This window comes from Lepidochelys olivacea (assembly GCF_965140295.1).
Source record: "Lepidochelys olivacea isolate rLepOli2 genome assembly, chromosome: 5".
Classification (NCBI taxonomy): domain Eukaryota; kingdom Metazoa; phylum Chordata; order Testudines; family Cheloniidae; genus Lepidochelys; species Lepidochelys olivacea.
In genome coordinates this window covers 60,875,357-60,890,134 of record NC_140415.1, presented here as the reverse complement: position 1 = coordinate 60,890,134, position 14,778 = coordinate 60,875,357, and the positions used below count along the sequence as shown (strand labels likewise).

Sequence of the window (14,778 nt, the reverse complement as noted above, 5' to 3'; positions counted from 1 at the left end):
TTTGAAAATATTGGCCTGGGTGTCTTACTTTGTTTTGAAGAATTATTATTTTTCATTATCACAAAAAATTAAAAAACAAAACTTTTTTGTGTTTGCGAGAGGTCTGCAACTGTCGTGTCATTTGATTTGCATATTAACCAATTGATTTATATTATTTCTTTTTATTAATAATGAAATTACCCAAGTGATGAGTAAAGTTTATTGATGGTAATCCTAACTATTACAGAAATAGCACTGTATTGATCACTGCTGTTTTAGTTTATGCATAGTGAATAATAAAATTCTAATTATGTTTTGAATGTATTTTGAATTAAAGTAGGCATATACTGTATTTTTTTTAAAGTACTTCTGATATTTTTTTAATGACTGGATATAACTTAAGCAGGCATAATGAATCAAATGTTATTATGTGAAAGATTTCAGTGGTATTGTGTTTTAAAATGTAGTTCAAATACAGTTTTCAGTTTGCTTTGACACTTTTTATTTCCATAACTAGAATTAATTGGAAATTCTACTAACCATTATTTTATTCATTTTCAAGAAATTGAAGTATCAAAATGTGATGAACAAAGTTCCTGCATAAAACAGATAAATAGCAAAGAACCTACTTTGACTGAAGCAATCTTTACAGTACTATCCTATTGCACTTTATCACCCAAATCACTTAGTAGTGCTCTTGAGAGCTACATGAAAAAAGAGCAACTATGGGATTGCTTTTACAATATATCAGGTATGAAAACAATTAGTGATACAAACATTTTAAAGCCCATGTTTAATCTTGTTCATTTTCAGATATATACTGATACTAGTTTTTGTTTTAATAAGTTGGTCCAAATTATGGAAGGTTACTTAAAATAATATTAGAATTGAAGTGTTTTGAAGAATCATATTATGAATGTTTGCAGTCTAATACCTCATCAAGGGATTATAGAAACAGTGGAAAACGGCATGGATACAGTATTCGTGGTTGTAGAAAAATGTGCTACAGTGGGAGCCCAATTTTCAAAAGTGTCTGCCTCTGACCGTGTGGGTGAGGGCTGTTCCAAATCTCAGAGGGCCCAGGCAGCAAGCAGCAAACACCTCCTATAACTGCTGACTGCTTAGTTTCTCTGTTCCTGCCTATCTAACAAAGGCACCAGCACCACACCTTCACCCCTAACTTTTGAAGAGGGATAAAGGGGAGTAAAGAAATGGGGGGATTGCCACATGAGGTGCAGTGGGGATGCTGCTTTGGGATGGATTAGAAGCCCCGCTACTTGGTGATGCAAAGGGAGAGGGGCTCCCAGTTGTGAGTGGACAGGGAGAGATGCCCTATCTGGGATAGGAGTTGGAGGCTACTGCTGATTTTTAAAGTGTTAGGATGTAGGACCCAAAGAGAAGAAAGGGATGAGAGTAGATAGCTCTCTGGTACCCAAAAAGGGGGAGTGGTGAGGCCCTGAGGAAAAGAAAGTTGGGGGGAGGGGGTCTGAGTGAAAGCAAGAGAGAGAACAAAGAGGGTAGTGACCATCAAGGGGATGGAGGTGCTCCCCAAGAGTGAGTGAACTGCAGGGGAGACCTGGTGGCCTGAAGCACAGAAAGAGGGGAGAAGAAGAAAGGCACAGAGGCTGTTGGGTTTCAAAGAGGGATGAGAGGTGGGGATCTATAGAAACTTACAGAAGAGTCCTGGGGGAGGGGATGAGACTGAGAGGGGGATGGAAGCAGACATGTGTCCCCCTGGACAGGTGAAATAAGTTTGGATAAAGTTGACCCTATCTGACCCCAGAACAGGTGAAGAGAGTTAGGTTGTGTGGAAATCTCCATTCCCCCAAAAAACAGTGGAAAAGGGAGTAAAATAGAAAAATGACAGAGGAGAGAGGTGATATAGCACAAAAGAAAAGAAAAAAAGGGAGGAGGGAAATAAGAGGAGAGGATAGATAACAGAGAAGGAAGACCTCCAGGCTGTCAGTCACACCATCCTTTATCAATCAGACAGAATATGCTGCCTTAAGAAGAGCCTATTCAAATTTCCCTGACCTAAGATATGACAGCTAAATGACCAAAGGAACCAACGTTCAGCTCCCATATATTTTAATAGACAACTCTATAGCTCCTACACTTCATAAAATTACTGCTCCAGCATCCCCACCTTGCATTCCCTCCCACTTGTCTCACCACCGCGTCTGCAGCAACTGCTTCCAAGAATGTTGAGCTACATTTCCAATCACTGTGGCTCAGTTTTCCTGCTACAGCACCCCCAGTTCTCTCCCCGGCCTGAAACTACAATGGCGACATCTTCCCTACTACTTTCTCTCTCCTTTCTCCATTCAGGTTTAACTGAAAATTCTCAAATTTTCTGAGGGACAATTCTGCTGAGTTACTTTTTGGGGTCTACTGTTAGCTGTCCTGCAGCCCAGTTCATTTGTTGATTGGAGTGTGGTCCTTCAATCTGCCTCATTCTCACCTTTCTTTTCCTCATTCTACTTTCTTCATCACCCATCCACAAATCACTTTTCATTTTAGTTTGGCATAGTAGTAAAGTAGTGGTGGCCTCTACTCAGTCAAAGCTGGAGCCAATTCGCGTGAACCGGTTGTTAAATTTTGAAGCTGGTTTAGAACCAGTTGTTAAAGGGGTGGGGAAGCTCAGGCGGGACGGACAGGATGTGGCCCGTGGGACCATCCTGTCCATCCCGCCTGAGCTCTTGGCTGGGGAGGATCCCATGTGAATTTTTACTGACCCGGTGGCACTCCGAGCCTTCGGTGGCACTTCGGTAGGTCTTCAGTGGCATTTCGGCGGTGGGTCCTTCAGTGCCACCGAAGACCCAGAGGGACTGAAGGACGTGCCGCTGAAGTGCCACCAAAGACCTGGAGCAAGTGAAGGAACTGGTTCTTGAGCTTCTGGCAGCTCATCACTGGTCAAACCCCCATATTTTGAGGTTTTGTGGCAATCTGCTTCCACACATACCCTTCAAAATTGCCACTCCAGCATCTGGTAGAACTTCCTGGAGGAACTACATGCTACATGACTTGGGGGCTGCAGCGCCCCTTTTCTGGAGAGAATGGTAAATTCTCTAAGATATTAAGAATAAGGGAAAGAATGCTCCTATATCATCTTAATACCTGCTACTCACAATATAAACTGTATTGTAGATAACCAACTTGTGGAATGTTACCTATAGTAATATGATGGCACTCTGTGCTAGATGATAGGGTTTTTTTTAATTCCATCATTTTGTCACTGGAATGTCTCTTCATTTTTCCTTCTGCTTGCTTTCTAATTAAGCAGTACCAAACAGTCTGGTTAACTATCAAATACTATTCTCAGTTCTGTGCTAATGTAATTGATGATCCAGCTAAGGAGGTAAAGAAGTAAACAAAAATGGTCATATCAGCTGGCTCCATTAAAACAAACAAACTAAAAACATATGCAGCATGGAAAAGGACAGTATCAATTGGAAACATGTAATTTTTAGCTTCAAATTAAAGGGAAAAACAAAAGAAAAAAGAAATTAAACTATAAAATACATGGTCCTATAATATTAAACCATACAAGCCATATTATTTTAATTTTGTAATATTTCTTTAATTTGTTAGAGGATTGTAACTATGAAGTTGTTCTGAATCATAATTTTGTTGCTCTTCTTTTCACAAGGATTTTATAATACCTCATTTTGAAATTCTAATAGTAAACAAATGTGCACAAATGGCTGTTTGCATATTGACTGTTTAATGCTTTTTTTTTGTCTGAAGTTTCTAGTTGTGGTGACTCAGAGCCAGAGGTTATCAGATGTTTGAAGCTGACTTTGATTAATTCAGTCAAGGGTATAGTGAAGCAAATAATTTCTTTGATGCATTCATGGGAGGCAACAGAGAACTATGGAACCTATCAACACAAGCAAATAGTTCCTGAAAGTTTGCTGAAGACAGTTCCAAAGGAATGGAATTATACACCTAGAGAAATGAAGAGAAAAGATGCTGGAAAATGTAGGTGACACTTAAAGTGTTCTTATATAAACCTGTCATAAGAGCTTGTTCCCATTTAATGAGAACATATCAAAGTTGAAGAATTAGAATTGATATGTGATATGATTTGACAACAAACATTATTGTAATTCGCAAGCAAATTTCCTGATTTCTTTCAAAAAAGTACTAGTGAAATTGTTATGTCAGTACGTTTCTTCTTCATTAAGTTAGAACTGCAATAACTTGGGATTTACATCCTTGCACACATCTGTGGTGTTTTTAAAGTCTATATAGTTATTTTAAGTCTTTTCACAAATCTCACAGCACTAGAGAATAGTAGAATAGGCTTCAAGATATCCTAGGATGATCTATGGTGATCAAAACCAGGAAATCATTTTAGTTCATTTTGTTTCCCAACCAGTGTAAACTACTGTGAACCTTTTAGATTTTGTTGGTTGTAAATATCTGATAGTCATCACAGTTTTAATTAAGATATGTTATTGGGGTTGAAACATTACAACCTCATTTATCGGTGATTTATAACACAACGATTTATATTTCTATAGCATTGAAATTAGTATACAATGTGCAACTGCAGATATTTTTTCTCTAAACCATTATTAAAATAAGTAAAGTAATCTGGTAAACATAGATAATAGAAAACATTTTAAAAATGGATCGGGAGTAAAGATTATTTCAAGTATTTTTGTTGATCACCCGTGGCTAAACAACCATAATTTTAATTTTTGCAAGGATAAAAAAAATAATAAAATAATTGGCGCCAAAATCATGACCTGATTCTCAGTTACACTGACATCCCTTCACAATATTCTGGCAATGAAAAGAGGCCATAAAGTGGGAGTAAGTTATTTTTAAGTCTACTTTGTAAGACCCCTTTACACTGCTAGAGCATCTACCCCATTCTTCTTCATATCCTTTTTCCTTCCCACTTTTTATTTCTTTCATGCTGTATACTTGGTCCCCTTTTTCTTTTTAATTGTGCCCTTCTCTTCCTTTTTTCAACCTGTGTCTCTTCGGTAGTTACCTTCCAATTTCCAGAACGATTCAGTAGTAGGTGCTGTACCAGCATACATCCTGCGTATATTGCAGAAGCCAATAATCGTGACTGATGTGAGGACATTTATGGGCCTAAAAAGGGAAAGGGAGAAAAAGAAAGTAAACATTACAAATACACTTCAAGACTCTGAGAGATTTAGCACATTACTCTACACTGCACATTAATCATAAAAAACAACAACATAAAGCAATTTTAAAGTCAAGCTATTGTCCCATCTTATTCCAAATCACTCAGAATAATGAGTGATCTTTATCTCTATTAAATGTGCTGTAATAGCTGGGCAAAACAGGACTAGATACATATGGAATAGCAATCTTAATTCTAAATTATCTTGGTTTTCTATTTTCAGGTCATTACAGGATCTCATTTCAATAGATTTTTGGAGATTAATATACAGTAAAGCACAGTCGAGGTCTAGCTATATTTTTGAGCACTTAATCTTTTCAGCCATTTTCACTACAAAAATTAGACATCATCATACAACACTCATAACTGTACTGTGATCGAACCAGAATATTAATGTTAATCATACCTTCTTTTCTTTCTTTTTTTCTTTTTTTTAAGGCTTCACAAGGCTTGCAGCTCAGGCTGTATCTATTGTAATCAGCAAGTTACCTACAGTGATTGCATGTTTGCCTCCCCCAATTAAATACTTCTTTTTCCTGTCTGAGAGGAAAATGTCAAAAAACTTTGTTGAATCAAAGAAAGCTGGTCTGCTTGTCTGGAACTTGATTGTAATTATATGTCGGATTTTTGAGGATGGAAACACCGCAGAACTTTTAACAGGTGCAACGCTTGACAGATGGAGCAAAGAGAAACTCAGTTTAGTTCGTGTGTGTTTGGAAAGTATTGTGGGAAAACAGAAAAGTAGTCCTAAACAAGTAGCACAGAAGGTTATACAGAGTATAGAACAACAAAGACCAAACTGGATTGAAAGCCAGTTGCTGAAAGCAAGAAAATTGAGCACTGACTGGTAAGAAGAATTTAATATTTTCAGATGATATTTTTCTTTCACTGGGCTATTTGCAAAAGTTCATAATAGCATCAAATAAATATGTACAGGTGAACAAAATGCAGGTGAACACTGATTTTATATTCTCTAATTTAGAGTAGTTCTTAATAGGGTGAAAATTTGATAGTAAAGGATTTGTGAAAATCAATTGCATAGTAAAAATGTAAACCACAGTTGTTTCATTGGAACAGTCTACTCACAAAGAGATTTCTGATTATCACAGTGATCATAAAACAAGGACAATTTAGTTTCTAATCTTTCTTTATGTGAACAGGTACACTAACTGCAGGGCAGTATAGTATGTTTGTAAATGGATTTTGCTATGATGATTAAATTAAAGAGGACTTAATGTCTTTAAACAGCTTTCTATATTTTTTCTGTGATTAAAAAAATAAGCATATTTCACTTTGTAGCAACAAACCTTTATGGCAAGTCGGGCATATCAAAACAGGTCAGGGAAGCCACCCAACTGTTTCTTTATGAGGCAAATACCAACCTTCTTGCAGATTTGACATCAAGGTCCAAATGTTTTGAAACCTTGCTAAGGTTTCTGGAGGGGTTGAATGGATCTAAATATGTTTATGGCTTTCTCTTATCAAAAATTAGTTTTATGGAAGAAAATTATCTAATTTTCATGACATGTATTACTATTTAAAAATATTACCTATCAGCTTTCTGATATTAATTTATAGGAGTTACACAAAATAAATTTGTTGACTACTGAAAGTAAAATGGTTTGTCATTTCATACATATTCTACAAGGTCAGTGTCATTAATTTCCTGCCAGTAATAATCCATATAAACAATATAGAAATTCACATTTGTGTCAGCAATCTAAATGAAAAGCTTTTGTGCAGCACACTGAGGCATTTTTCTTCTAGGGGCAATCAGTTGGCAAGAATAGCAATAAGCAGTAATAGTATCACACAAATGCTCATTGACATTGACCTTCATAATCTTTATATTTGCATTTAATACTAATTTACAGGCTTTAATCCAATGATTAAAAGATTAAAGGCAGATGCCATCCATGTGAGTAGTCATAAGGTAAAATATGTTTTTAAATTTGTAGACTGATATCGACCAGAATAGTGTCATAATTCAATTTATAATTTACTCAGATTATAGACTCCTTTTTAAACCAAAGGAAATCCAATTTAAGAGTAGTGTCTAAGTGATAGCTCCTAATAACTCTCAGAAGTGCCGTTTAACTTTTTGTTTATGTCTGCTTAATTTGAAAAATTAATAATAAAGTCAAATAGGTAGAGTATTGTACTAATTTTCCTAATATTTTAAAAAATATTTAATAGCTGTCACACCAGGTATCTGACTTTGGGCAATGACTCTCTCTTTCATTAAGATGCTGAACAACTAGTCAAAAGAATATTTTTACTCATTTTGAGTGTAAGGAATTGAATAATGCCATTATTTACTCTCTAAGTCTCCAGTCATGTGGTGAGCTCTCCATGGGAGGGTCTCTGTACAGAGTGGAACTCCCCACTGAAGCATGGGATCTGCCAACATGAAGCTCATTGCAGGAGCAGCATCTAAATTTGTGCCAGGCTACTCTGCCTGAAAGGGAAAGTCAGCATTGCTCTAGTGACTTAAGTAAGTAGCTGAGAGATTCAGTGCAGAACCAAAGGTTATTTATTAAAAGAATTTATAAAATAGATCCAGTGAAGTAGGAAATTCAGAGTATTAGCAGAGGTAAGGAAATGGTTCATGTAGAATTGTTTAGTTTTCTAAACTAAAAAAAGATCTTTCAAGAAGGATTCTGATCTCAAACTGATTCTGTTGAGATAAGTTACCTATAAAAATCTACAGTAAAACACTGTGGAGCCCATCCTATGATTCAGATGATGTATGTATGTATATATGTACATACAGTGATGAGTTGCCAAAATCTTAACAACCGGTTCCCAATAAAAAGTTCTGATTTAAAGATGTGCCCCAGTTTGTATTTTTTGTACCAACAGTGTTATCATACGTCCTTATTTTCCCGGGAGGAATTTTTAAAATTCAAAAATTCCTCCCGGACGGCGATTTAAGAACCAAAAAGCCTGACCTGTCCGGGAAAATACGGATGTATGTTAACCATGCCTAAAGTTATTTTTTAAAAAAGATGGACCTGAACTAGAAATGAGCTCCGTTTCACATGTGTGGGTCCCCGCCACTCCCTGGGGGTGTGTGAGGGTGACCAGATGTACCGATTTTATAGGGGCAGTCCTGATTTTGGGGTCTTTTTCTTATATAGGCTCCTATTACCCCCCCACTCCCTGTCCTGATTTTTCACACTTGCTGTCTAGTCACCCTAGGGTGTGCACATGTGTGGGTCCCAGCTGCTCCCTGCCCCCCTCATTGAAGCAGGTGTGCAGGGTTACTGCCCTGGGAACTGCAGGGTGCCAGTGGACGTGGGGCCAGCTGCAGACAGGGACGTGAGGCAGGGCTAGCTGAAGGCAGAGGGTGCAGGGCTGGCTGCGGGCGGGCAGGGGATGCAGAGCTGGCGGGAGACAGGAGGGTGTGGGGTTGGCTGGAGGCAAGGGGATGCGGGGCTGGCTGTGGGCAGGGCAGGGGGTGCGGAGCTGGCTGGAGACAAGAGGGTGCGGGGTTGGCTTGCGGCAAGGGGGTGTGGGGCTGGCTGGAGACAGGGCAGGAGCTGACTGGAGGTAGGGGCTGGCTGCAGGCAGGGCTGGGGGTGCAGGGCTCGCTGGAGACAGGGGCTGGCTGCGGGCAGGGCAGGGGGTACGGCAGGGGCTGGCTGCGGGCAGGGCAGGGGGTGCGGCAGGGGCTGGCTGCAGGCAGGGCAGGGGGTGCGGGGGTGGCTGGAGACAGGGGCTGGCTGCAGGCAGGGGGTGCGGCAGGGGCTGGCTGCGGGCAGGGGGTAGCGGGGTGGCTGGAGACAGGGGCTGGCTGCAGGCAGGGGGTGCGGCAGGGGCTGCTGCAGGCAGGGGGTGCGGGGGTGACTGGAGACGGGCTGGCTGCAGGCAGGGCAGGGGGTGCGGGGGTGGCTGGAGACAGGGGCTGGCTGCAGGCAGGGGGTGCGGCAGGGGCTGGCTGCGGGCAGGGGGTGGCTGGAGACGGGGGCTGGCTGCAGGCAGGGGGTGCGGCAGGGGCTGGCTGCGGGCAGGGGGTAGCGGGGTGGCTGGAGACAGGGGCTGGCTGCAGGCAGGGGGTGCGGCAGGGGCTGCTGCAGGCAGGGGGTGCGGGGGTGACTGGAGACGGGCTGGCTGCAGGCAGGGCAGGGGGTGCGGGGGTGGCTGGAGACAGGGGCTGGCTGCAGGCAGGGGGTGCGGCAGGGGCTGGCTGCAGGCAGGGGGTGGCTGGAGACGGGGGCTGGCTGCAGGCAGGGGGTGCGGGGGTGGCTGGAGGCAGGGAAGGGCGTGCGGCAGGGTGGTGGGTACTCACGGGGAGAGCAGCAGGACGCAGCCCAGGCCCAGCAGAGCAGCTGGGAACCCACAAGGCAGCAGCGGAGCCCCAGAGCCAGGGGAGCAGCAGCCGCAACAGGGCTCATGCCCAGGGCCAGGCGGCAGTACACATGGCTCCCGTAGCGCAGCGCCCCCATCAGCCGGAGGAGGAATTACATCACTTCTCGGCCAGAGCCCATCAAAGCCTCAGCACCCCCTGCAGGGAAGCGGGTTAACAACCGGTTCTAAAAGTGCTTCAAAATTTAACAACCGGTTCGCGCGAACCGGCTCCAGCTCACCACTGGGTACATCTATATATATGTTCACAATTATAACATCTATCTACCTATCTACAATTATAACATACACACACCCACACCATATCTCTAGTTTCTGTGTACCTGAACCACACAGGACATGTACCAGAAGTGCATAATATTTTTGTAAGCAAAAGCATACAGTGTTTTTTATGTTAAATAAGATTATTGTTTTGATTGTATGCAAAATTAGTTATTTTTTCAGTTGTTGAACATACATTTAACTTTGCTTTTATGGAATTAAAAAAAAAAACTACAGTGGAAAAAGTGGAAAAATGTATGCATTACCTGTCTTGTATATTGCCTGAAATCATTACTATTCATTAAAACAACATTCACTTTGTACTAACACCCGAGCTGTAAACAGTCAAGTTGCATTCTGGAGAACAGCCCCAAAAGTAAAGAAATGTCTGTCTTTGCAAAGTAATTTGTCGAGTTGAAGATTATTGTTTTTCATCATGGTGACCCTGACTTGGCTGACTGGGTGCATATACAGATTAAGATGAATGCAGTTATTCCTTGGCTGAGGTCTGCCTCTTTCAGGGCACATTCTCCCTAATGACATGATTGATAGGCAGTCCCAAATCCAGAGAGGAACTCATTAATCATAGCACTGACTGAATCCAATCATCTGCTTCACCTGCACAGTGATGGACAGGAAAGGATACAATTTGGGTGCTGACACTGATACGCTCCTTTGTCAGAGGGCCTCAACTTTTTCAATGTCAACCTCTAAGAAGCTTGACAAGAAGTTCAGTTTGTGTCTATACACAGCATCAAAAGACCAGCTGTAAAATATGCTTTAATTCTAAAGATCAATTTCTTTTTAAGCTTTTCTATAAAATATGCCATGATAACATAGTATCATTTACTTCTATTCAGCAAAGAACAAAATTATAGTTTATATTTTCAAACTATTTACTCTGTAAGAAGTTCTGAAGCTGAACGTGGAAGCAATATCAGCATTAATGTCCAGCAGCTGTGTAGCATTTAAGTGAGCCTTCAGGTCAACAGCAACTTTCAGCAGAACTTATTTTGTAATCATGGCATATTTTCAACAGTAAACTGCAGTTTATAGCTATATGCACCACAACATTGTTTATGAGTCTGAATAAAATTTGAAAACAGAATGCTTATGTTGTGGATCTTAGTACGAATACAATAATGAATGTAGCAAGCATGATGTGGTCAGTAAAGGTCTAATGTGTCCATCACTGTGATAGCTGCTTGTCAAGTTATATTTGTGCTGCAAACCCCAGTATTTAAGGTCTTCTGAGATAGATGGTTCTTACAGTTGATAAAGATGCATTTCAACAGTTTCTCACTAGATACCTAGTGAGCACATAATTATTAGTTTATGTTTCTTACAGAGGGAAAGTAAGAGGGAAAGTAGTCAAATAATCATAGTTAGTAGTTTTGGGGATCATATGGCAGAGAAGAACAGGAGGAAAGTACTAGGTTAAAAATAAATAGATAAAGCCAACAAGTGGCAAAAGGCTTCCTATGAATAACCAGTGGAAAACAGCCTAATTTTCTAACTTATACTCAGTGTAATGGCTATCTGTCTGACATTTAATTATTCTTTAATATAATCAATCACAGGCAAAGAAAAATGTGCAAAAGATTGAATGCTAATGCTGTTTTTAGTAGCAAAAATACTTTTTTAATGCTAAGAGAAAATAGAAAAAGAATTCTTACATGTTCTTTAAAAAGTTTTATGTTTTCATCCTTCTGATTACAGCAATTTCAACAATTGCACTAATGCGAAAATACTTTATAGATAAGAATATAGAGGCAACAAAAATGCTTATAGTTTTAATAGTCTTTCAACTGCTTAACATAGTGTTTTTATTATAATTTTATAAAAACTTCAGAGATGTATCTAAACAGCAACATTTTGTGTGCAACCCAAATCTTTACAAATTATATTATATATGGACTTACATTAACACTTTGTATTAAGATATTGTGGTTTAACAATGTTTATTACTTTACAATAGTAATATTTGTATGCTTTCCTTATTTTAGTGCCTTTATTTCAGTAGAAGAAGGTGCAGGGTTAGAGAAGGGAGGTATTGCATTTGAATTGACTGAGCAGAAAATAAACATGATGGTCCTGGATATCTGCCACAAACCAGGTGGCAGCGAGTACCTGAGGCAAATTTATCACATCATCCGGCTCAATGAGGTAGGGAAACGGCCTTTTTACCGAGCAATTAGGTGTGTACTGGCCTGAGGCAGCGTCTGCTGGCAGCTAAGGGTTAGTCAAGGAGGTGATAATGCTTCTTAAAGTCAATACCAAACTCAATATTGCATTGTAATAGAACCTATTCAGTTCAGGCTTTTCTGCATTTGTATAGTAAAGATTACTTTACAGGAAACAATATAGATTTTATTTAGGTACTTTAACAATAGCATGGCTCATAAACTTGCTTCAGATTTATATTGTGTAGACCACAGATCTATTTTAGGAGTTAGAACATAGTAAGAAAATCATCATGCTATTGAAAATCTGACTCCTACAGGAAGTAGAATTAAACATTGTAAGTCAATTCTGCTGATTTTAAAAAAAACAAAACAACAAACATACCCTACAGCTGTTGGGGTGAAGTAAATTCATTCAGATAAAAGACTGATAAATCTGTATAACTCTGTGTAGTTAAATCACTTTTTATATTAATAGAAGAGCATCTATGCTAACCATTTGGAAACAAATTCAATTGTTTATTGCATCCCATGGAATCTAGACAAGAAAGGAGTCTCTCATCATTTCTGATATTTCGGGTTACCATTTTTCAAGTTCCCAAAAAGAAGACCCTGCCATCCCCCCTCCCTCCATCGCTCGCTCTCCCTCAGCCTCACTCACTTTCACCAGGTTGGGGCAGGGGGTTTGGATGCAGGAGGAGGTGCGGGGTGCAGGCTCCAGGAGGGAGATTGTGTGCAGGAGAGGATGTGGCCTCTGGGAGGGAGTTTGGGTGTGGGAAAGGGTACGGGATCTGGCAGGGAGTTTGGGTGTGGGAGGTGTGGGGTGGTTTCCGGCCAGGCGGAGCTTACTTCGGGTGGCTCCCGAAAGCGACCAGCACATCCCTCTGGCAGCAGCTCCTAGGCGGAGGGGCCAGGGGTTCTTTGTGTGCTATCCTTGCCTGCAGGCACTGACCCACAGCTCCTATTGGCCGCAGTTCCCAGCCAATGGGAGCTGCAGAGTCGGCGCTCAGGGCAGGAGCAACGCACGGAGACCCCCTGCTCCTCCCAGGGGCCACAATGACATGCCAGCTGCTTCCAGAAGCTGTGCAGAACTAGGGAAGGCAGGGAGCCTGCCTTAGCCTTGCTGTGCCGCCGGACTTTTAGCAACTAAAATCTCCTGGTTTGGTTTCAGTAGACTCCAGGATATAGAGCCTGATGCCGGGAGACTTCTGGCAAAACCAGGAGGGCTGGCAACCCTAGTGATACTACAGATGTACATACCTGAATTTATGTAATTTTTTAAAAAGCATTACTTATATATATTTGTAGTTAAAGTATAACCAAGTGCATATAACAGAATGCATGATACTGCAAATTTAGGGATAGGCCACTGTCAAGGTTCCTCCCCCACTCTGAACGCTAGGGTACAGATGTGGGGACCTGCATGAAAAACCTCCTAAGCTTCTCTTTACCAGCTTAGGTCAAAACTTCCCCAAGGTACAAAATATTCTACCCTTTGTCCTTGGATTGGCCGCTACCACCACCAAACAAATACTGGTTACTGGGGAAGAGCTGTTTGGACACGTCTTTCCCCACAAAATACTTCCCAAAACCTTGTACCCCACTTTCTGGACAAGGTTTGGTAAAAAGCCTCACCAATTTGCCTAGGTGACTACAGACCCAGACCCTTGGATCTTAAGAACAATGAACAATCCTCCCAACACTTGAACCCCCCCCTTTCCTGGGAAATGTTGGATAAAAAGCCTCACCAATTTGCATAGGTGACCACAGACCCAAACCCTTGGATCTGAGAACAATGAAAAAGCATTCAGTTTTCTTACAAGAAGACTTTTAATAAAAATAGAAGTAAATAGAAATAAAGAAATCCCCCCTGTAAAATCAGGATGGTAGATATCTTACAGGGTAATTAGATTCAAAACATAGAGAACCCCTCTAGGCAAAACCTTAAGTTACAAAAAGGATACACAGACAGAAATAGTTATTCTATTCAGCACAATTCTTTTCTCAGCCATTTAAAGAAATCATAATCTAACACATACCTAGCTAGATTACTTACTAAAAGTTCTAAGACTCCATTCCTCGTCTATCCCTGACAAAAGCAGCATATAGACAGACCGAGACCCTTTGTTTCTCTCCCTCCTCCCAGCTTTTGAAAGTATCCTGTCTCCTCATTGGTCATTTTGGTCAGGTGCCAGCGAGGTTATCTTTAGCTTCTTAACCCTTTACAGGTGAGAGGATTTTTCCTCTGGCCAGGAGGGATTTCAAAGGGGTTTACCCTTTCCTTTATATTTATGACAGCCACGATTTTCAAAATTGACTGCCTAACGTCAGGCTCCTAAATCCATAATTAGGCACTTAAGTCCATGTTATGTCAATCGGAGCAATTGGTCACTCATCACTTCAGAAAATCAAGTCAGTTGTTTAGTTGCCTAAGTGTGGACTTTGGAGCCCAACTATGTGCATCTGTTTTTGTAAATCTTAGCTATGATGTATGTCTATATAAAAGTACGCATATATACAGAAATCACTGAAATTTTGCCTTATTTGGAGTAGAACACAGTATCTGTTTAGTAGCATCTCTCAACACTACTCAACAGTTTAAACAAGAAAGTGAAGAGTACATCTATATGACATCTTTAAGTGAAAACATTTTCAATGGGGCCATACTCAAGACCCTGGCAAGGCTCAAACAGATTTCTTCAACATGGCTGTGAAACCACTAAAAATGTATAGTTTTTGGCACAAAATCACGTTAAGCACTTTTAAACACTATTTTCCATAACTAGTTTAAAATTTGTGATGTGAACAAAAGCTTACATGACA

At 40.7% G+C, this 14,778-nt stretch overlaps 1 protein-coding gene across 12 annotated transcripts in view; it reads left to right on the top strand.

Moving 5' to 3' along the window:
• KIAA0825 overlaps window positions 1–14,778 on the top strand; it is a 417,931-nt gene that overhangs the window by 211,840 nt on the left and 191,313 nt on the right. For all 12 annotated transcript variants that reach the window (XM_084628509.1, XM_084628508.1, XM_084628507.1 and 9 more), the window contains 4 exons: window positions 542–730; window positions 3,727–3,960; window positions 5,582–5,990; window positions 11,779–11,938. In XM_084628509.1, coding sequence (XP_084484635.1) covers window positions 542–730; window positions 3,727–3,960; window positions 5,582–5,990; window positions 11,779–11,938 — 992 coding nt within the window. The remainder of the gene's footprint in view (window positions 1–541; window positions 731–3,726; window positions 3,961–5,581; window positions 5,991–11,778; window positions 11,939–14,778) is intronic.